Raw genomic sequence first — 24,118 nt, forward strand, 5'->3', positions numbered from 1 at the left:
GTTCTCTCTAGGAGGAGAAGGAGCGTAGCTACATGTTGTGACCAGAGTGTTATCTCTAGGAGGAGAAGGAGCGTAGCTACATGTTGTGACCAGAGTGTTGTCTCTAGGAGGAGAAGGAGCGTAGCTACATGTTGTGACCAGAGTGTTGTCTCTAGGAGGAGAAGGAGCGTAGCTACATGCTGTGACCAGAGTGTTGTCTCTCTAGGAGGAGAAGGAGTGTAGCTACATGTTGTGACCAGAGTGTTCTCTCTAGGAGGAGAAGGAGCGTAGCTACATGTTGTGACCAGAGTGTTGTCTCTCTAGGAGGAGAAGGAGAGTAGCTACATGTTGTGACCAGAGTGTTGTTCTCTCTAGGAGGAGAAGGAGCGTAGCTACATGTTGTGACCAGAGTGTTGTTCTCTCTAGGAGGAGAAGGAGCGTAGCTACATGTTGTGACCAGAGTGTTATCTCTAGGAGGAGAAGGAGCGTAGCTACATGTTGTGACCAGAGTGTTGTCTCTAGGAGGAGAAGGAGCGTAGCTACATGTTGTGACCAGAGTGTTATCTCTAGGAGGAGAAGGAGCGTAGCTACATGTTGTGACCAGAGTGTTGTCTCTAGGAGGAGAAGGAGCATAGCTACATGTTGTGACCAGAGTGTTGTCTCTAGGAGGAGAAGGAGCGTAGCTACATGTTGTGACCAGAGTGTTGTTCTCTCTAGGAAGAGGAGGAGCGTAGCTACATGTTGTGACCAGAGTGTTGTCTCTAGGAGGAGAAGGAGCGTAGCTACATGTTGTGACCAGAGTGTTATCTCTAGGAGGAGAAGGAGCATAGCTACATGTTGTGACCAGAGTGTTGTCTCTAGGAGGAGAAGGAGCGTAGCTACATGTTGTGACCAGAGTGTTATCTCTAGGAGGAGAAGGAGCGTAGCTACATGTTGTGACCAGAGTGTTGTCTCTAGGAGGAGAAGGAGCATAGCTACATGTTGTGACCAGAGTGTTGTCTCTAGGAGGAGAAGGAGCGTAGCTACATGTTGTGACCAGAGTGTTGTCTCTAGGAGGAGAAGGAGCGTAGCTACATGTTGTGACCAGAGTGTTGTCTCTAGGAGGAGAAGGAGCGTAGCTACATGTTGTGACCAGAGTGTTGTCTCTAGGAGGAGAAGGAGCGTAGCTACATGTTGTGACCAGAGTGTTGTCTCTCTAGGAGGAGAAGGAGCGTAGCTACATGTTGTGACCAGAGTGTTATCTCTAGGAGGAGAAGGAGCGTAGCTACATGTTGTGACCAGAGTGTTGTCTCTAGGAGGAGAAGGAGCGTAGCTACATGTTGTGACCAGAGTGTTGTCTCTAGGAGGAGAAGGAGCGTAGCTACATGCTGTGACCAGAGTGTTGTCTCTCTAGGAGGAGAAGGAGTGTAGCTACATGTTGTGACCAGAGTGTTCTCTCTAGGAGGAGAAGGAGCGTAGCTACATGTTGTGACCAGAGTGTTGTCTCTCTAGGAGGAGAAGGAGAGTAGCTACATGTTGTGACCAGAGTGTTGTTCTCTCTAGGAGGAGAAGGAGCGTAGCTACATGTTGTGACCAGAGTGTTGTTCTCTCTAGGAGGAGAAGGAGCGTAGCTACATGTTGTGACCAGAGTGTTATCTCTAGGAGGAGAAGGAGCGTAGCTACATGTTGTGACCAGAGTGTTGTCTCTAGGAGGAGAAGGAGCATAGCTACATGTTGTGACCAGAGTGTTGTCTCTAGGAGGAGAAGGAGCGTAGCTACATGTTGTGACCAGAGTGTTGTTCTCTCTAGGAAGAGGAGGAGCGTAGCTACATGTTGTGACCAGAGTGTTGTCTCTAGGAGGAGAAGGAGCGTAGCTACATGTTGTGACCAGAGTGTTATCTCTAGGAGGAGAAGGAGCATAGCTACATGTTGTGACCAGAGTGTTGTCTCTAGGAGGAGAAGGAGCGTAGCTACATGTTGTGACCAGAGTGTTATCTCTAGGAGGAGAAGGAGCGTAGCTACATGTTGTGACCAGAGTGTTGTCTCTAGGAGGAGAAGGAGCATAGCTACATGTTGTGACCAGAGTGTTGTCTCTAGGAGGAGAAGGAGCGTAGCTACATGTTGTGACCAGAGTGTTGTTCTCTCTAGGAAGAGGAGGAGCGTAGCTACATGTTGTGACCAGAGTGTTGTCTCTAGGAGGAGAAGGAGCGTAGCTACATGTTGTGACCAGAGTGTTATCTCTAGGAGGAGAAGGAGCATAGCTACATGTTGTGACCAGAGTGTTGTCTCTAGGAGGAGAAGGAGCGTAGCTACATGTTGTGACCAGAGTGTTGTCTCTCTAGGAGGAGAAGGAGCGTAGCTACATGTTGTGACCAGAGTGTTGTCTCTCTAGGAGGAGAAGGAGCGTAGCTACATGTTGTGACCAGAGTGTTGTCTCTAGGAGGAGAAGGAGCATAGCTACATGTTGTGACCAGAGTGTTATCTCTAGGAGGAGAAGGAGCGTAGCTGCATGTTTGCTGATGAGCTGGCCAAGATGGAGGTGAAGCTGAAGGAGCAGCTGAAGACCAACGACAGCCTGAAGCTGCAGCTGGCAGCCGAGGAGGACCGCTATAAGGTAAATTGTAGAGCAGTACTACAGACAGGTCTGAGAACAGCTGAGGAGGACTGCTATAAGGTACAGTGTAGATTCTGTAGTTACCAGGCTAGGAGGACCGCTACAAGATACAGTGTATATTCTGTAGATACCAGGCTAGGAGGACCACTACCGCGTACATTGTAGATTCTGTAGATACCAGGCTAGGAGGACCACTACCAGGTACATTGTAAACTATGTATAGCAGTACACAGATCTGAGACCAGCCGATGAGGATCATAAAAGGTCAGTATAGATTATGTTGAGCAGGCTTCTGTTTCCTCAAACCCAAAACTGACAGGTATGGGATCAGGCTAGGATAATCACCACCAGGTCAGTCTAGAGCAGGGGTACAGACAGGTCTGGGACCAGGCTAGGATCATCACTACCAGGTCAGTGTAGAGCATGGTTACAGACAGGTCTGGGACCAGGCTAGGATAATCACTACCAGGTCAGTGTAGACCAGGGTTACAGACAGGTCTGGGACCAGGCTAGGATAATCACTACCAGGTCAGTGTAGAGCAGGGTTACAGACAGGTCTGGGACCAGGCTAGGATAATCACTACCAGGTCAGTGTAGAGCAGGGTTACAGACAGGTCTGGGACCAGGCTAGGATAATCACTATCAGGTCAGTGTAGAGCAGGGCTACAGACAGGTCTGGGACCAGGCTAGGATAATCACTACCAGGTCAGTGTAGAGCAGGGTTACAGACAGGTCTGGGACCAGGCTAGGATAATCACTACCAGGTCAGTGTAGAGCAGGGCTACAGACAGGTCAGGGATGTAGCTCTGTTGGTAGAGCATGGCGTTTGCAACGCCAGGGTTGTGGGTTCGATTCCCACGGGGGGCCAGTATGAAAAAAAGATATAATAATAATAATGTATGCACTCACTAACTGTAAGTCGCTCTGGATAAGAGCGTCTGCTAAATGACTAAAAATGTAAATGTAAATGTAAAAATGTAGGTCTGGGACCAGGCTAGGAGAATCACTACCAGGTTAGTGTAGAGCAGGACTCTCCTACTCCAGTCCTGGAGAGCTAGATACTTCAAGAGAAGCCTGGTCCCAGATATGGATGTTCTATCCAACCTCCTCTCCCTGTCATTGTCATGCCATGATCTAGCCTGGTCCCAGATATGGATGTGATAGTGATGTACCCATCTCCTCTGACTTATCATAGTCATGCCAAACCACACACAGGTCTGGGACCAGGCTAGAATCAGAGCAGATGTTAGGACGGCAAATAAATAGAAAATACTCCAGTTGAAGGCCAACTCCAGGGACAGTTGTGTTAATGTGCAGAGCCCGTTCAGAGGAAGGCTTTATTGCTGTTTATGTGAGTTCTGGAGACCGCCAGGGTCGGACTCTGAAGTTGTGTCCCAAACGGCACCCTATCCTTATATATTGCACAACTTTTGACAAAAGTAGTGCACTATATAGATAATAGGGTTCCGTTTGGGACACACCCGCAGAGACAGCCAGGGACAAGGTTGGACTCTGAGGACTTCTTTCCTGTTGCCTGACTAATGCAGGAGTTGGCATGTTTTTCCTTTAATACTGATAGACATTTATTTGATATCAAAATATTTTTCCTCAACGGCCATAATCTTAAACTGATGTGTTCTCCATGTGTACTCCATGTCTCCCTACTGTCTCCTGACCGTCTCCTGACCGTCTCCCTCCTTCAGAGTCAGGTGGCTGAGAAGGGGCGTGCGCTGAATGAACTGAAGGACACCCTGGCCGCTCTGATGAAGGACAAGGAGAGACTTGAGGAGGTTAGTATAGTTGGTGAAGTTAGTAAGTATAGCAACACTACACTATAGCTTTCATTTTCTGTCTTTATAGACTTCTCTCTGAACTAAAAACACCCCAAAAAGAGCAGCAATTTTCCCATATCCTAATCTGCCTGGGGTTTAACACATCTCTAATTGGTGAAGTAAAACAAAGTGACTTCTCATTTTCCATGCAATTACTCTGGACCACAGAGAAGTCCAGATAGGGCCCGGGGAATCTGCTGAAGGGTAGCTAGCTAGCATACGCATTCGTCACTAAGAGTAACAAAACGACCCAATTTGAGGTTGAGACTGTCAATTAAATTGGCGTCTGCTTCAAACTTCCAGTAAAACACAAACCTTCCATTGCCTTTGAAAATGAGAGGATATTCTTTTTTAATGAATGACTAATTAAACTGTTTGTGAGGGAGAAGGGGAGAGAGACGGTGAGAGAGAGAGACGGAGAGAGGGACGGAGAGAGACGGAGAGAGACGGAAAGAGAGACGGAAAGAGAGACGGAAAGAGAGACGGAGAGAGAGAGACGGAGAGAGAGACGGAAAGAGAGACGGAGAGAGAGAGACGGAAAGAGAGACGGAGAGAGAGAGATGGGGAGAGAGAGACGAAGGGAGAGAAAGGGGAGGGAACCGAGGGGGGAGAGAGTGAGGGGGGGGGGGGGGGGACCAAGAGGGGGAGAGAGAGAGAGAGAGAGAGAGAGAGGGGGACCGAGAGAGGGACCACGGGGGAGAGATAGGGACCGAAAGGGAGGTAGCGAGAGGCGGAACGAGGCAGGGAGAGAGAGAGAGAGGGACCGAGGGAGAGGGAGAGAGACCGACCATAGTTCTAGGAGCTGCTGTGAGGTCGTTGTGGCCAGTCATGTATTGACTATCCTGGAGAGGATGGACATAGAAATGTACAGTGAGGGAAAAAACGTATTTGATCCCCTGCTGATTTTGTACGTTTGCCCACTGACAAAGAAATTATCAGTCTATAATTTTAATGGTAGGTTTATTTGAACAGTGAGAGACAGAATAACAACAACAAAAAAACAGAAAAACGTATGTCAAAAAATGTTATACAGTGGGGGAAAAAAGTATTTAGTCAGCCACCAATTGTGCAAGTTCTCCCACTTAAAAAGATGAGGCCTCATAACTTCTTCTTTAAGAGGCTCCTCTGTCCTCCACTCGTTACCTGTATTAATGGCACCTGTTTGAACTTGTTATCAGTATAAAAGACACCTGTCCACAACCTCAAACAGTCACACTCCAAACTCCACTATGGCCAAGACCAAAGAGCTGTCAAAGGACACCAGAAACAAAATTGTAGACCTGCACCAGGCTGGGAAGACTGAATCTGCAATAGGTAAGCAGCTTGGTTTGAAGAAATCAACTGTGGGAGCAATTATTAGGAAATGGAAGACATACAAGACCACTGATAATCTCCCTCGATCTGGGGCTCCAAGCAAGATCTCACCCCGTGGGGTCAAAATGATCACAAGAACTGTGAGCAAAAATCCCAGAACCACACGGGGGGGACCTAGTGAATGACCTGCAGAGAGCTGGGACCAAAGTAACAAAGCCTACCATCAGTAACACACTACGCCGCCAGGGACTCAAATCCTGCAGTGCCAGACGTGTCCCCCTGCTTAAGCCAGTACATGTCCAGGCCAGTCTGAAGTTTGCTAGAGTGCATTTGGATGATCCAGAAGAGGATTGGGAGAATGTCATATGGTCAGATTAAACCAAAATATAACTTTTTGGTAAAAACTCAACTCGTCGTGTTTGGAGGACAAAGAATGCTGAGTTGCATCCAAAGAACACCATACCTACTGTGAAGCATGGGGGTGGAAACATCATGCTTTGGGGCTGTTTTTCTGCAAAGGGACCAGGACGACTGATCCATGTAAAGGAAAGAATGAATGGGGCCATGTATCGTGAGATTTTGAATGAAAACCTCCTTCCATCAGCAAGGGCATTGAAGATGAAACGTGGCTGGGTCTTTCAGCATGACAATGATCCCAAACACACCGCCCGGGCAAGGAATGGGCCAAAATACCAGCAACAGTGTGTGAAAACCTTGTGAAGACTTACAGAAAACGTTTGACCTGTGTCATTGCCAACAAAGGGTATATAACAAAGTATTGAGAAACTTTTGTTATTGACCAAATACTTATTTTCCACCATAATTTGCAAATAAATTCATTAAAAATCCTACAATGTGATTTTCTGTATTTTTTTCCCTCATTTTGTCTGTCATAGTTGACGTGTACCTATGATGAAAATTACAGGCCTCTCTCATCTTTTTAAGTGGGAGAACTTGCACAATTGGTGGCTGACTAAATACTTTTTTCCCCCACTGTACATGGCCCCGTCCATTGTCCCTTTGATGCGGTAAAGTTGTCCTGTCCCCTTAGCAGAAAAACACCCCCAAAGCATAATGTTTCCACCTCCATGTTTGACGGTGGGGATGGTGTTCTTGGGGTCATAGGCAGCATTCCTCCTCCTCCAAACACGGCGAGTTGAGTTGATGCCAAAGAGCTCCATTTTGGTCTCATCTGACCACAACACTTTCACCCAGTTCTCCTCTGAATCATTCAGATGTTCATTGGCAAACTTCAGACGGGCATGTATATGTGCTTTCTTGAGCAGGGGGACCTTGCGGGCGCTGCAGGATTTCAGTCCTTCACGGCGTAGTGTGTTACCAATTGTTTTCTTGGTGACTATGGTCCCAGCTGCCTTGAGATCATTGACAAGATCCTCCCGTGTAGTTCTGGGCTGATTCCTCACCGTTCTCATGATCATTGCAACTCCACGATGTGAGATCTTGCATGGAGCCCCAGGCCGAGGGAGATTGACAGTTATTTTGTGTTTCTTCCATTTGCGAATAATCGCACCAACTGTTGTCACCTTCTCACCAAGCTGCTTGGCGATGGTCTTGTAGCCCATTCCAGCCTTGTGTAGGTCTACAATCTTGTCCTTGATATCCTTGGAGAGCTCTTTGGTCTTGGCCATGGTGGAGAGTTTGGAATTTGATTGATTGATTGCTTCTGTGGACAGGTGTCTTTCATACAGGTAACAAGCTGAGATTAGGAGCACTCCCTTTAAGAGTGTGCTCCTAATCTCAGCTCGTTACCTGTATAAAAGACACCTGGGAGCCAGAAATCTTTCTGATTGAGAGGGGGTCAAATACTTATTTCCCTCATTAAAATGCAAAACAATTTATAACATTTTTGACATGCGTTTTTCTGGATTTTTTTGTTGTTATTCTGTCTCTCACTGTTCAAATAAACCTACCATTAAAATTATAGACTGATCATTTCTTTGTCAGTGGGCAAACGTACAAAATCAGCAGGGGATCAAATACTTTTTTCCCTCACTGTAGCTGAAGTTAGATCTGTAGCTAAGTCTTTTCTTCTCAGGAGCAGCTACACTTTTAGAGTGACGTTTCAGGTTGGTACTTCTTAGCATCAAAAGATAATATTTACAATATATGAACAATATGAATATATTTCCTCCACAAGATAGCACAATTCTGTTAGAGACAATACAAGATCAGTTATTTTAAAGGATTCCCTTTCCAATCATAAATGTATAATAATATAATCGAATAGTTTCCGTTGTCTTGTCTGTCCCCACCAGGATCTCCAGAAGAGCGGTGGTGGTGGTGGTGGTGGTGGTGGTAGGAAGACGGAGGCTGTAGTGTCAGAGGAGATGAGCATTCAGTCTGTGTTCCTGCAGTATCCCCTGCCCTACCCCCAGGACGCCCCCACTCCACTGCTGGTCCCCCAGACCCCTACACAGCTGCACTTTGGGAACCCCTACTCCACCTCAGATGCAAGAGGTTGGTTCAGATTAATTCAATTGCTATTCATTTCATGTATCATTTCTTGTACATTCTTTCTGGAAAACCTGGGAATTTTGGGAAAGGTATCTGAATTTTGAAACCCTAATATGCTTACACACCTTTTGACCTTTGACCCTCTCTTCTCCCTCACTCTAGATGGAGCGGACGGAGAGTTCTCTGATGACCTGCTGCCCCGCTTGCCCCCTGTGGGCCCCCCCTCCTGGGATAGTAACGTGGTCTGCATCCAGCCTGCACGCAACCTCAGCCGGCCCGACGGCCTGGAGGACCCAGAGGAGCAGCAGAACAACAACAACAATGTGAGTTAGCTAGTCTGAAAACAACAATGATAGTTAGCTAGTCTGAAAACAACAATGATAGTCAGCTAGTCTGAAAACAACAATGATAGTCAGCTAGTCTGAAAACAACAATGGTAGTTAGCTAGTCTGAAAACAACAATGATAGTCAGCTAGTCTGAAAACAACAATGGTAGTTAGCTAGTCTGAAAACAACAATGGTAGTTAGCTAGTCTGAAAACAACAATGGTAGTTAGCTAGTCTGAAAACAACAATGATAGTTAGCTAGTCTGAAAACAACAATGGTAGTTAGCTAGTCTGAAAACAACAATGGTAGTTAGCTAGTCTGAAAACAACAATGGTAGTTAGCTAGTCTGAAAACAACAATGGTAGTTAGCTAGTCTGAAAACAACAATGATAGTTAGCTAGTCTGAAAACAACAATGATAGTTAGCTAGTCTGAAAACAACAATGATAGTTAGCTAGTCTGAAAACAACAATGATAGTTAGCTAGTCTGAAAACAACAATGGTAGTTAGCTAGTCTGAAAACAACAATGGTAGTTAGCTAGTCTGAAAACAACAATGATAGTTAGCTAGTCTGAAAACAACAATGGTAGTTAGCTAGTCTGAAAACAACAATGGTAGTTAGCTAGTCTGAAAACAACAATGATAGTTAGCTAGTCGGAAAACAACAATGATAGTTAGCTAGTCGGAAAACAACAATGATAGTTAGCTAGTCTGAAAACAACAATGGTAGTTAGCTAGTCTGAAAACAACAATGGTAGTTAGCTAATTTGAAGACAACAATGGTAGTTTGCTAGTCTGAAGACAACAATGGTAGTTAGCTAGTCTGAAAACAACAATGGTAGTTAGCTAGTCTGAAAACAACAATGATAGTTAGCTAGTCTGAAAACAACAATGGTAGTTAGCTAGTCTGAAAACAACAATGGTAGTTAGCTAGTCTGAAAACAACAATGATAGTTAGCTAGTCGGAAAACAACAATGATAGTTAGCTAGTCTGAAAACAACAATGATAGTTAGCTAGTCTGAAAACAACAATGGTAGTTAGCTAGTCTGAAAACAACAATGGTAGTTAGCTAATTTGAAGACAACAATGGTAGTTTGCTAGTCTGAAGACAACAATGGTAGTTAGCTAGTCTGAAAACAACAATGGTAGTTAGCTAGTCTGAAAACAACATCAACAATGTGAGTTAGTCAGTTAGTCTGCCTTAAAGATAGATCAGAGGAGGCTGGTGAGGGGAGGACGGCTCCTAGTAATAACTGGAATTGAATAAAGTGAACGTTATGAAAGCATGTTTGATTTGATACTGTTACCTTCATTCCAGCCATTACTATGAGCTGTCCTCCGATTTTAAAGGGACACCAGCCTCCACTGAGGTTCACTCAGTGATATGTTGCATCATACACAGTGGGATGATTATTTCTGCTACAGCAGTTGTGTGTGATAGTATTTCTGAAGTAGTTTTCTACCCTCCACCACAGGGCAATGCCAATGAACAGCCTGCAGCAACTACTGAACCCCACAGCCCATTCTTAAATGATGGTCAGACTCCCTTTTGCTTTGAGGCCAGGTAACACAAACAAACACACACACACACACACACACTGAAGGCCTGAGCTCCCCAAAATGCATTGAAGTTGGTCTCTCTCACCCCAGCACAGCAGCTTCCCAGCTCCAACCTGTGTATATCATGATAACATGTGTAAAGTCTTTGTTCTTTAATGTAGGTGTTAACATGAGTGGCCCAGCCCAGCTAGCGGCCCACCCACGTAGAGTAGACCTGACAGATGGCCTTTATTAGCCTGTTAGCTGTCCTGCTCTGCTCCCCTCTGCCAACATGGTCCTCTGTAGCTCAGCTGGTAGAGCACGGCGCTTGTAACGCCAAGGTAGTGGGTTCGATCCCCGGGACCACCCATACACAAAAAATGTATGCACGCATGACTGTAAGTCGCTTTGGATAAAAGCGTCTGCTAAATGGCATATTATTATTATTATTATTATATTATAACATCATCACTTGGCTGCTCATTAACACAACACTCTCTCAATACCTTCTCTCTTTGTTGCTCTCTCAAAACCTTCTCTCTTGGTTGCTCTCTCAATACCTTCTCTCTTTGTTTCTCTCTCAAAACCTTCTCTCTTGGTTGCTCTCTCAATACCTTCTCTCTTGGTTGCTCTCTCAATACCTTCTCTCTTGGTTGCTCTCTCAATACCTTCTCTCTTTGTTGCTCTCTCAATACCTTCTCTCTTGGTTGCTCTCTCAATACCTTCTCTCTTGGTTGCTCTCTCAATACCTTTTCTTTGTTTCTTTCCATCACTCCTTCCTTCTCTTTCCATCACTCCTTTCTTCTCTTTCCATCACTCCATTCTCTCTCCCCTCTGTGCAGTGTGAACGTCCAAAAGCGCTGTCCGCTGTGTGAGTTGATCTTCCCGCCCAACTACGACCAGAGTAAGTTTGAGGAGCATGTAGAGAGCCACTGGAAGGTGTGCCCCATGTGCAGCGAGCAGTTCCCCCTCGACTGCGACCAGAAGATCTTTGAGAACCACGTGCTCACCCACTTTGACGCCAACATGCTCAACTTCGACTAAAAACCATATCCACTACACCCTTCAGTTTCTGTCAGTCGCCACTGAAATTAAACTACCTTGCACTCTCTTTCCCCTGCCACCTGTAACAGGTGTGACGATCTCATTCCGATTCACTTTTAGGACGTTGACGTTTTGATTAGCGTATTTTATTAACTAAGGAAAAGGTCTATATATTGGGTGGTGTGATTGGTTCTCCATTAAAACCATGTGCTCTGATTTCATGTATATTTCAGACCAGGGCTATCAATCTGTGTGAATCAGAACGTCTTTAATAATAGGTTCTTTAACATGAAGTGGCTGATCAAGATTCTGTTAGTGGGATGTGACCGATGATGATGTGAAGTACTATGTCATCGCTGTGCTCGTCTCTCGCCACTTCACCAGTCTCAGACACTACTAGACTATGTAAAGTCAGGGAAAGTAGGCTACATCAGGCGTTTACCAAAACATACATTTGAACTGTTCCAACCAAAATGCTTTCCCCTGAGCTTCATAGTAAAATTCAGGTAATCATTCTTTTTTAGAAAGCAGCCGCCTCGGTGCACTATATGCAGACAGACGAGACAAATCATTGCTTCTAAACCTGATTATTATATTATCTTTAAATAATCTATTTTAGAATCATCTTTTAAAAGCCAACAGTGTTGTATAAGCTTTTGCAATATGTGTATGTATGGTTAGAAAGAGCTGTCATATTTTAGTGTTAGTTTAATTTCAGTTTCTTTTGATTGTCATTATTTAATTCTCCACCGGTTTGGTTGTGTCTGGCTAAAGAAGTCATGCTTCACCTATCGCTACTGATTAAAATGCATGCCAGGATTCTGTTAGATGAGAAACTATTATTTTGTTATTTACGTTATTTGCTGCAAGTTATTTCACGATCATAGAAAACCTTAGATTTCTTTGTGTGAATCCCATGTAATGAAATCTGAACTAATAAAGTATGTTTGGAACAATCTAGCGTATCAGCCTATAATATACCCAGTCAGTTTATTCAATACCTTGTGCACACATACTCAGTCAGGGCTCCTTTGTAAAACAGACCTGGGTCTCAATGTTACTCCCTGTTTAAATAAAGGTGGAAAAAATGATGTAATGGTGCAAAAATGTCCAGGAACACATCGGAGGCAGTTGTAATGTTTTGAATGTAATCACAGCTACATTTCTAAAGCAGCTTGTTTTGTACATCACCGTCAGTTCCAAAACAACCTCTGGTGTTGCCTTAGTTTACAGAATACATACACACACAGTAAGGGTCATCAATCTCCAGAACCATATAAAAATATAATTTAATGCACTTAAGAGACAATACATTTACTATACACAATATATCAAATACTTCCCTTCATACGTACTGGCAGTATAATACTGTCAATGTCCAACATATAATCTGTGTCCCAAATGGCGCACCCTATTCCCTATATAGTGCACTACTTTTGACCAGGGCTGTATGGACTATATAGGGCAAGGACGCACACATTAACGTGTAGTTCCATAACAACATTGAATTCCATGCAGTGATGATGTTTTGATGGGTTGTTGATTAGCCCTTTGCTCTCTCTGATAACCAGTATGGCACATTACCTTTTATAAGACTACATTAAGAGGCTAGAGGGACACAGGAGGAGAAATGGACCAGAATCGAGATATGACCATCTTTTCTTTACAGGAATGTCTACTCTAGCTCAAATGAGCCGTTCCTGAAGTGTCACTATGAAGCTATACACAGATACTGGATTGGAACTCTGTCTTGTGGTCTACAATTCAAGGAAACCAGATACATCATTTCACCACAACAAACAGGAAACACTGGAGGTCTGAAAAAATGTAAAACTCCCTTGGAAAAGTTGAGTACCTCCAGAGTCTGGCTCTCTCTCTCTAGTTCCTGTGACTGCTGCTGCACACACCGACCAGACATGTAGCAGATAAGAGTTATTGGCAACGAAAACCATCCTAATTCTGTTGGCAACTGGTTACTACAAAGTGCTTAAATGCTTCACAAGGCTATGGCGAAGAAGATAACTGCTCAGCACCCTTGAATGGAAGGGTTCCGGAATACTGGGAATGGGTTCCGGAATACTGGGACTGCTGTGACACCCAATTCCAAAATTCCAGTGAACAGCATAACAGCTGATTCTAAAATACTATGTGTATCCCAAATGGCATTTAGCGCACCCTATTTAGCGCACTACTTTTGTTGGACCAGGGCCCATAGGGCTCTAGTCAAAAGTAGTGCACTATATAGGGAATAGGGTGCCATTTGGGTCGCACTCCTATCAGAACACGGGCAGGATTGTGATTAGGATTGTGGTGCTGAAATGCTGCTGGCAAACTCACCTGAGATAGTATTTTGGTGCTAAAACACAAAACAAGTAAAAAAAGTGGGGGGGGGGGGGGGGGAGAGGTCAAATCATGACTTCAGTGATCTTCAGGTCGGAAAGTCGGAGCTCTATAAAGATGCCAAAGTTTCTGACTTGGAATTCCGAGCTGGATGACCGTTCGGAAGTCGGAGCCAGTCACAAAAAAAAGAAAAGATCCCTGCACTGAAGTCGAAGAGTTCTGAGTTCCGAGTTGTTTTGAACGCGGCAATACGCACTATTTCAAACATAGCATCATCATCATCTTAACAGTACATTTACATTTACATTTACGTCATTTAGCAGACGCTCTTATCCAGAGCGACTTACAGGAGCAATTAGGGTTAAGTGCCTTGCTCAAGGGCACATCGACAGATTTTTCACCTAGTCGGCTCGGGGATTAGAACCAGCGACCTTTCGGTTACTGGCACAACGCTCTTAACCACTAAGCTACCCGCCGCCCCATGTGCCAAAAATATATAAAAAAGACACATGATAGCTCAAATGTGAAAAAGTACAAAGATGTGAAGAAAATGGGGTGGGGGGGGGTGCTACTGCTGCATCTTGCGGATGTGGGCAGAGACTGGCAGGTGGAAGTTGACGGTGTGGTGCCTCAGGCCCTGGGACGTCTTGTAGCTCTTCCCACAGCGGCACTCGAAGGGCTTGCGGACGCAGATCTGTGTCCGGTGGCCGTTCTTGGCGTGGTACTTGATCCCGTTCACATTCTGAATGAGGGGGAGGGAACAGTACAGAGTGTAAGTGGGCAGAGTAAGCTAAGGTTGAATTAATCCAGTGTTCGCCAACTCCAGTCCTGGAGTGCTACTGGGTGTGTACAGGGGCTTTTGATCCAGCCCTGATTCACACACATCTGATTCAAATATTCAACCAATCAGGGTCTTCGACTGGATTTGGAGAACACTGGATCAGTCTCATATAACAGTCATGATTCTCTCATAACACTAAACCTAACTACACATCTCTCTGTATGTTTACTGTACAGCATAGTGACAGAATAGAATATATAAAAATATACTTGATTATTTGTCCATCTCGCAAAGGATTCAAGAAGCCTATATTTGTCCAGATGTCTTCTGTCAGTTGAACTAACTCAACACAACGTCCTTCATCTCTGCATGCTTCTTGTACAGCCTAGAGAAGGGGTGTCAATTCAATGTTGCCCTGGGGGCCGCATCCGGTCTTCAACGATGTCCGGAGGGCTGCACTGAAAATGTTATATATTTCCTCGCTGTCAAAATGAGAAAAATAGTCCTATATTTTGTATGCTTCCCGACTGTCTAGCTTTCATTTCGGTGGTTATTAGCGAGCTGGACACAGTCAAGAAACTGTTTGAATGTAGGACAAATATAATTTCTACAGTGTATCGATTTGGTTTTAGTCATTTTAAAGTATATTTAGTTCACAGGAGGCTGCTGATAATGGCTGGAACGGAGCAAATGGAATGGCATTAAACACATGGAAACCATGTGTTTGATGTATTTGATACCATTCCACTAATTCCAGCCATTACCACGAGCGCGTCCTCCCCACTTAAGGTGCCACCAACCTCCTGTGATTGAGTATGTTTGACACCCCGGGCCTAGAGTCTATTACTAACTATATATCATGTTTCTAGTAAAGCAGGGATGTCAAACGTAAACTCAGCAGGGGTGTCTGCGGGTTTTAGTTTTTTCCTTTCAAATAAGACCTAGACAATCAGGTGAGGGGAGTTAATTCATCAATCAAGTTCAAGGGTGGAGCGAAAACCCGTAGACACTCGGCCCTCCGTGGAATGAGTTTGACATGTGGCCTATAGTCTACTACTAAGTGTGTCATCAGCCATAATCCTGTCATTCACGTCAGCAATGCCATTTTCTCAAGCTGAACACCATTTATCCCGGACACACAGCCAACCCAGATGGGAATGGAAAATCCTGTAAAAACTTCCTAAATCACTGCAGTGGACGTGGATGTATATATTTCAAGATGTTGACATGCTGTAATGTTTGACTAACACCCTGTTTTCTCAACTGCAGTAACTCTATGGCGGTATTTGACATCCGTTTGAACTGGGTTGTAATATGGACATCACAGTGTTATTACCACAGCATTTTGGTATTTGGTATTTTATTAGGATCCATATTAGTTGTTGCGAAAGCAGCAGCTACTCTTCCTGGGGTCCACACAAAACATGAAACATGACATAATACAGAACATTAATAGACAAGAACAGAACTACATCAATTTAAAAAAGGCACATGTAGCCTACATATCAGTACATACACACAAACTATCTAGGTCAAATAGGGGAGAGGCGTTGTGCCATGAGGTGTTGCTTTATCTGCATGCAGAGCCTTGGTCTGTTTAGGACCAAACCAACATCTTGGGTAATGGATGGTTTTAATTTGGAGTCTTATGAGAAGGAGAAGCAGTCACTTGAACAGAAAGCATAGACTATGTATCTAGCCAATATCCACAGACAGGTAGGTAGGGACAGGAGACTTTCCTGACCACATGACCTGATGAGGAAACACTCTGGCTCTTAGTTCAACTCAGGACTCTAGTTAAAAGCTATTTGAGGTTTTTCCATTTACACATGGTATTGATTCATGGACTGAGTGCGGTTGGCCCACCTTGTATCTCTTCTTGCAGCCAGGCACAGGGCAGGCGAAGGGTTTCTCCTCTCCTCCATTCATACACATGGAGCTGAGGATAGACTCTGAGCTGATGGCACTCTCTGTGGTCCAGGACTCACCACTGTCTGACTCTTCATAGTCCTCCTCCTCCTCCTCCTCCTCGTCATCATACTCACTGCCTGGAGGGGAGAAACACATACAGACCACAGGTACATGCACACACACACACACACAACACCCATCAAAATACGATTTGTCATAAAACGTGCTTACTGCCATCCATAAACAATTAGACTAATACTCCTATTTCAGCAGCTCCAGTACTCTGCTCTGATTCAAGCACAGTTAATGACTAAGGCTCAGTCCCAAATGGTACCCTATTCCCTATATATAGTGCACTACTTTTGACAAGGGCCCATAGGGCTCTGGTCAAAAGTAGTGCACTATAATAGAGTGCCATTTGGGATGTATCCTATGGCTGGCATGGGCATCCTAGCCTCAGGGGTTTTGGACCGGCTGATGTGCTGAGACAGATTCAGACTCAATCCTTCCACATGTGTTCTGGCTGTAGGGTTCCCACAGGGTTCTACTGTTGTCTTGTTACTGAGCCCGAGTTTGTGGAGAGACTGTTTTGTGGGAAAGAATTTAGCCCTTTTCACAAGGTCCTAGGGTTAAGGCAATGCAACATAAGAGTTGGCTCCACAACCACAAGAACCAAAGAGACAGGCCTCTACCAACTGACCGTGAGAGTCAACCCTCTCTGCTTCTCTAAGGACCCTGCTGTGAGACATTACACATATCTTCCCTGTATTCTCCTGAAACTTAAAGAGGCACTTCCTGATCCAAACCAAAATATGGGACAATGAAGTCACATAATCCATATTACATAAACTACTGCCTGCCTCCTAGATGACGGTGGTCTACTCTGTTGTCACACGGTATCTTACATGTAGGAGTGCTGCTACGAAAGGAGGAAGAGGGTGTGATGGGAGGGGTGACAGGCGGGGTGAGGTTCCCACTGCTGTGTCTGGGAGGAGTGGAGACGTTACTGCTACGAGACAGACTGCCTGTCAGAGACAGCTTGGGGTGCACCTTCCTCTTCAGCCTCTCATGGTGCTCTCGACGCGCTGCCTCTGTCATAAACCTGGGGAAGGGAGGAGGCAGAGAGATGGATGATGAGAGAGGACACACAACCACACATCATATATGACCAACTCGGTTTCAATCCGGGTCACCCCTCAGAACCTGGTTCCTCTCTAGGTTTCTAACTAGGTTCCTGCCTTTCTATGGAGTTTTTCCTAGCCACCGTGCTTCTACATCTGCATTGCTGCTGTTTGGGGTTTTGGCTGGGTTTCTGTAAAGCACTTTGTGACATCTGCTGATGTAAAAAAGGGCTTTATAAATACAATTTGATTGATTGATTGACTTGCGCGCCACAAGGCTGTACTAGCCTGCTGAGCTAAAGCCTAGGTATTAGCTCAGGGAGCTAACGCGTGTCAGGTTTTAGGCAAGGTTAGTCTCATCGTGCCAGCGTGGTTGTTCACAGAACCTCCTCCGTTACAAACTTATACCGCTGAAGTCACTGTACAACAACATATGCTCTGAGTCTATCATTCCCATGTTTAACAGTAAGCCTATATCTCTGACCAAACTTCATGTTTAACAGTAGGCCTATATCTCTGACCAAACTTCATGTTTAACAGTAGGCCTATATCTCTGACCAAACTTCATGTTTAACAGTAGGCCTATATCTCTGACCAAACTTCATGTTTAACAGTAGGTCTATATCTCTGACCAAACTTCATGTTTAACATTAGGCCTATATCTCTGACCAAACTTCATGTTTAACAGTAGGCCTATATCTCTGACCAAACTTCATGTTTAACAGTAGGCCTATATCTCTGACCAAACTTCATGTTTAACAGTAGGCCTATATCTCTGACCAAACTTCATGTTTAACATTAGGCCTATATCTCTGACCAAACTTCATGTTTAACAGTAGGCCTATATCTCTGACCAAACTTCATGTTTAACAGTAGGCCTATATCTCTGACCAAACTTCATGTTTAACAGTAGGCCTATATCTCTGACCAAACTTCATGTTTAACAGTAGGCCTAGATCTCTGACCAAACTTCATGTTTAACAGTAGGCCTATATCTCTGACCAAACTTCATGTTTAACAGTAGGCCTATATCTCTGACCAAACTTCATGTTTAACAGTAGGCCTATATCTCTGACCAAACTTCATGTTTAACAGTAGGCCTATATCGCTGACCAAACGTTGTTACATTGTAAAGTCTTCTGTAAATGTAAGTCATAAAAATGAACTGTTCACACAGACACTGTTAAAGCAGAAGTGAAATGAACAGATGAAAGCAGAAACCACATCAAGATGTGTGTCTAAAGATGGGGAGACAGACAGCGGTAGCTAGCCCCTTTTTCATACAGTTACACTACTGCCTCAGATTGCCTTTGAACTTTTTATATCTCCATATCAAAGAGAACTGGGATGAGATTCAAATGTCATCTTGGTCTATTAATGTAGGACCCAGGGTAACTTAACATCCTGTTACCCAATGCTAACACAATTAAACTGAGTTATCCGCCAGATGAGACTGACTGCTGCTAGATGGAAGTTGCTAGTGGAACTAGGCTACACACACACACACACACACACACACTGGGACCAGATTCCCTCGGAGGTTGAAGTGCATGGCCCTATGAAACCGAAGTCAGTGTGCTTCTAACAGCTTTTCTTCCTCCACTGTCCCTGTCCCCTTACTGGACTCCAACCAGAGGTCTCCTTGACAACGTACCAACCAGTTGTGCTATAGAAAAGGATCCTATTAGATAGCACCATTGGTGACATTTCAAGCTAGCTGTGGAGTGAGCTTAAGGCACGTTCTTACCTCCGATACACCTATAATGTAGCATAGACTTAGACCTCAAACACAAACCTTCACAGGGTCATACTGAGATAAGTAACTGTTTAATCAACTATTTACTAATGACATTCAGTCATTAATCCCTTTTCTGGCCAGAGTTAGGACAGTTTAAACTGAACCATAAGAATACCGCTCATTAGGGATTTCATAACCATGATCCTTTGGGACATGGTTAAAGGTCTGATTGGTATATACACTGAACAAATAGTATTTTTGAGGAGTATTTCTGTCTGTAATAAAGCCCTTTTGTGGGGAAAAACTAATTCTGATTGGCTGGGCCTGGGTCCCCAGTGGGTGGGCCCACTGCCCAGTCATGTGAAATCCATAGATTAGGGGCTAATTTATTTATTTAAATTGACTGATTTCCTTTTATGAACTGTAACTCAGCAAAATCTTTGAAATTGTTGCATGTTGCGTTTATATTTTTGTTCAGTATATGTCAAGGTTAGGCTAGTAGCCTGCTCACCTGTTGGGGTTAGGCTAGTAGCCTGCTCACCTGTTGGGGTTAGGCTAGTAGCCTGCTCACCTGTTGGGGTTAGGCTAGTAGCCTGCTCACCTGTTGGGGTTAGGCTAGTAGCCTGCTCACCTGTTGGGGTTAGGCTAGTAGCCTGCTCACCTGTTGGGGTTAGGCTAGTAGCCTGCTCACCTGTTGATGTAGCTGAGGGCAACATAGGTGGGCTGCTGCTGCTCCTGGTTCTCCAACTGATGAGGATCTGTGTCTGACGAGAGACAGACGGGTGAGAGAGAGGGAGAGGGGGAGGGAGAGAGAGGTTAGCCTAATCATATAACAGCAGACATGACACACACACAGCAACAAAGCTGTCACTGCATGGTCCTCATAACAATCACATGTGGTCAAGAGGGGAGGCAGTGGTTGTGTGTTCGGACTGGGTGTGTGTCACTCTTACCAAAACAACAGTAGCTAGCTAGTGTGATGATGTTTAACAAATTATGTCATGGGCTGCTGTCTAGACTAGCCGTCGTCCTCAAGCTAAGCACAGCTGGTGATCGTCCACAAACCACCTCGTATCCAAACCCCTCTCTCACATCTCATCAACAAACTAGATAAATTAGCTTTTTATTAAAAACGCACAACAAAGAAGGCTGGGTCTAATCTAGGCTACACAACGTATTTAATGAAGCCTTCCATGGCGCTGGCTGGCACTGGGCTTTCTCATAAGTCTTCTGATCTGATCCAACTTTAACTATGCAGCCTCTTCCTTACTGCAGTCACCATATTGCCCATAGTATAGACAACCCTCCACACACTGTGCTTTCCCATGCTGTGCTCCAGACGTTTGGCTCGGCTCTGCAGTGCTGCCAAACAACGGACAGCCTCTCTCCCTCCATCCGTCCCTCTCTCCCTCCCTCCCTCCCTCCCTCCATCTCTCTCTCCCTCCCATCACACCCTGAGGTGAACCAGGCCCAACTTCAAACAGCCTCCCCACTGCCATGCCATGTGGGAGTGCGGAGATGCCCCATAAACCCACCCCGTGTCTGCCACTCACCAGCTGTGCCTGCCTACCTAGTGCCTGCCTCTGCCTGGTCTGGCCTGGGATATGGGAAAGTGCTGCCCCCCTGTGGCCATGAAGAGAAACACTGGCAGCATGTGGCCCCAAGGGTCAAAGGTTATATCCCAAATGGCACTCTATTCAGTATATAGTGCATTACATTTGACCAGGGCCCGTAGGGCTCAGCCTAGGCCATTTGGAACGCAGAAAAGCAACCACAGCCTTTAGGGGAAGGGTTCTTCAAAACTACAGCCCTGGTCTGGAGAGCCACTACTGAGGCAGCCTTTTATTCCAGCCCAGCACTAAACAACCTGATTCAGACAATCACAGTGCATCAATATAATGACACTGTGTATGGTGTTCGGCTCACTGGCAAATCTAGCAAATCTAATAAATAGATAACGCTAAGTGCAGTTTGAGGGTCTTTAAATCACATAGTCAAGTCTTTTCCATGTTCAAGTAAAAGAGGAAAGCAAGTAGCAACGTGTTATGTGTGTGTACCAAAATACACCCTGGTATCCGCCTGAGGTCACACTGATTTATTCATATAAAGCAGAAGCACTTTGTTCTGAAGCACCTCCGTGAATGTCTTCAAAGCTCTCCCACTGAGGTGTTGCCCCAGATTCACACTAGATCTGACCTGTAACCCCTCATAAAAAAGACTTCTGCAGCTTTTCCGGAGAGCGTTCACTTTGGGTGGGCCCAACATAGAGATCTTATTAAATCTTATTAAAGTGTTCCTTATGTAATTCTACGGGGCCCAATGTTGTCCATGGACAACAGTAGCTAGGTACGTGTTATGTGCACCAAAACACACCCTAGTACCTTTGCCCATCTTCCCATCTTAGGTCCTGCGGTCTGTGTGTGCAGAATGGTGAAAGTGGACAGTGGGTCTGGTCAGAGGATTTGGGGTATGTGTGGATGGACATAGTGGCAAGCGTACAAGGCTCCCTCTAACACACTCATGGTCGCTCAGCTTTGGAGCTATCATATTCAGCTTTGGAGCTATCATATTCAGCTTTGGAGCTGTCATATTCAGCTTTGGAGCTGTCATACTCAGCTTTGGAGCTGTCATACTCAGCTTTGGAGCTGTCATACTCAGCTTTGGAGCTATCATATTCAGCTTTGGAGCTATCATATTCAGCTTTGGAGCTGTCATACTCAGCTTTGGAGCTGTCATACTCAGCTTTGGAGCTGTCATACTCAGCTTTGGAGCTATCATATTCAGCTTTGGAGCTATCATATTCAGCTTTGGAGCTGTCATACTCAGCTTTGGAGCTGTCATACTCAGCTTTGGAGCTGTCCTATTCAGCTGTGGAACTGAAAGCAAACATAGCACATCACCCAGGTCCAGCCCAATGCTGTTACTGTAGATGTGAAATGAGGCTGTCCATGCAGCCTGGAGCTGTAAATTTAGAACACCTCTCCATTAAGAGAGAATGGAGATTATACTACCACTATACTACCACTATTCATTTGATAACACCTGCTGCAGCCGCTGCAAACTAGCCGACAACAAAAGCTAGCTAGCTAGACCGGGGGAAAACTACTGCTAGCTATTGCGCAGTGACCTGTTGGCCTTAAAGAAGGCAGAAGTTTCGAGGCTGTAATCACTGCCAAAGGTGCTTCAACAAAGTACTGAGTAAAGGGTCTGAATACTTATGTAAATAAGGTATTTCTGTTTTTTATTTTTAATACATTTGCTAACATTTCTAAAAACCTGTTTTCGCTTTATCATTATGGGGTAATGTGTGTAGATTGATGAGGGAAAAAAATGCATTTAATCCATTTTAGAATAAGGCTGTTGTCACGCCCTGGCTCTGGGGACGCTTGTATGTTGAGCCAGGGTGTGAGTTTTCTTTGTTTGTTCTAGTTTTGTATTTCTATGTTGGCCAGGGTGGCTCCCAATCGGAGACGGCTGTAGCTCGTTGTCTCTGATTGGGAGCCATACTTAGGTAGCCGTTTGGCATTGTTTTATGTGGGATCTTGTTCCGTGTAAGGTTTGTTTTTGGTGTTTAACCTTGGACTTCACGTATCGTTTATTGTTTTGTTCGTGTGGTGTACTAAATAAAAAGATGTACGCATTCCACGCTGCGCCTTGGTCCACTTCCTTCAGCGATCGTGACAGCTGTAACGTAACAAAATGTGGAACAACTGAAGGGGTCTGAATACTTTCTGAAAGATGAAAAGGCAGCAAGTCAGTTGGTTCCCGCATTTCTGTACGATGAATCCATAAATAATCTAGACCTACATGCTACAGCATGCGTCATCACTATCGTTCCTTAGCGGTACCTCAAACTGTCGTGATTACCAACTTTTAGGAGTTGATTTTACTCCTGGCTCAGAGCTTGTCTGGGCAGTGTCTTAACATCATCCTAAAACCTACTCTGAGCTGGGAGTTTTTTTAGTCATAAAACAGGTTTTAACAGGATTCCTAGGACCTTTTCTGAGATGCTTTGTGGATACGGGCCCAGAGCTCTATGGGTCCTGGTCAAAAGTAAATGCACTAAACAGGGAATAGGGTGCCAATTGGACTGCGTCCCCTTTTCTGGGCACTAGGGCTACACTAGTGCATGGCAGTGCAGTGGCAGTGTTTGCTTGTGGTCTCCCACCAGGTAATATATTGTAGTGGTCCAAACCTCAACCTCAGCGGCCTGGTGGGAGGTAGGTAGGGTTTCTCTCAGAGTTCCACTCGCTGAGACTGAGTGTTTCATTAACTGTGATTTACCCACTGTGAAAAGGACCGCACACCTCTCCTCTCTTCCTCTCCTCTCCCACCCGCTCGGAGACATAAAGCTAGAAAGACACATTAATGAATGCATTATTCCCCTCCTGCCAAAAGCTGGGAGAGCGGGGTATATGGGGTAGGGTGGGTGTATGTGGGGTAGGGTGGGTGTATGTGGGGTAGGGTGGGTGTATGTGGGGTAGGGTGGGTGTATGTGGGGTAGGGTGGGTGTATGTGGGGTAGGCACTTAAATGTTTTACCTCTCTGTTTAACTCTGTTGCAGATAACCATGCCCCATATAAGAGATTAAGGGTAAAAGACAGATCTAACCCATGGTTCATGCATGAATTGTCTTAAAGATTTCATGAAAGAAAGTTAGTTTGGGCTAAGGCTAGATTGACTGATTCTACCTCTGACTGGCAGTCCTTCAGACATTTGAGAAACAGATGACTTACTCTGGTTCGAAAAGCAAAGTCAACATACTTCTTGAATTGTGTATCTGAGTGGTGGAAATCCAGCTAAATTCTGGAAAGTGGTCAAAAACAACAAAAACTAAAAAATCCACCCCCTCATGGATTGATAATAATTTGACATTTTAAAAACATACGGATGAGCTAGTTAAGAAGCTGAGATTTAAAGTAGGCTTCTTTTATATAAATAGATTACGCCTCTCCCTAAACAGCAGGAAGCAGATTGTACAGGTAACTCTCCTGCCAGTTCTTTACGCCTCTCCCTAAACAGCAGGAAGCAGATTGTACAGGTAACTCTCCTGCCAGTTCTTTACGCCTCTCCCTAAACAGCAGGAAGCAGATTGTACAGGTAACTCTCCTGCCAGTTCTTTAC

General features: G+C 44.8%; 2 protein-coding genes across 2 annotated transcripts in view; one reads left to right on the forward strand and one right to left on the reverse strand.

Annotated features, from left to right (window-relative positions):
* Positions 1–12,059, forward strand: part of LOC311126923 (tax1-binding protein 1 homolog B-like) — a 34,077-nt gene extending 22,018 nt beyond the window's left edge. The window contains exons 12-17 of the mRNA XM_084158630.1: positions 2,447–2,572; positions 4,276–4,362; positions 7,995–8,196; positions 8,356–8,516; positions 9,996–10,084; positions 10,902–12,059. Of these exons, the coding sequence (XP_084014756.1) occupies positions 2,447–2,572; positions 4,276–4,362; positions 7,995–8,196; positions 8,356–8,516; positions 9,996–10,084; positions 10,902–11,103 (867 nt within the window). The 3' untranslated portion in view covers positions 11,104–12,059. The remainder of the gene's footprint in view (positions 1–2,446; positions 2,573–4,275; positions 4,363–7,994; positions 8,197–8,355; positions 8,517–9,995; positions 10,085–10,901) is intronic.
* Positions 12,060–13,823: 1,764 nt separating this feature from the next.
* LOC311127010 (juxtaposed with another zinc finger protein 1-like) overlaps positions 13,824–24,118 on the reverse strand; it is a 31,864-nt gene continuing 21,569 nt past the window's right edge. Inside the window, exons 2-5 of the mRNA XM_084158745.1 lie at positions 19,686–19,758; positions 17,041–17,237; positions 16,091–16,272; positions 13,824–14,185 (exon numbers count right to left, since the gene is read on the reverse strand). Of these exons, the coding sequence (XP_084014871.1) occupies positions 14,012–14,185; positions 16,091–16,272; positions 17,041–17,237; positions 19,686–19,758 (626 nt within the window). The 3' untranslated portion in view covers positions 13,824–14,011. The remainder of the gene's footprint in view (positions 14,186–16,090; positions 16,273–17,040; positions 17,238–19,685; positions 19,759–24,118) is intronic.

Source organism: Coregonus lavaretus (assembly GCF_964263955.1).
Source record: "Coregonus lavaretus genome assembly, chromosome: 3".
In the NCBI taxonomy this organism is placed as follows: Eukaryota; Metazoa; Chordata; class Actinopteri; order Salmoniformes; family Salmonidae; genus Coregonus; species Coregonus lavaretus.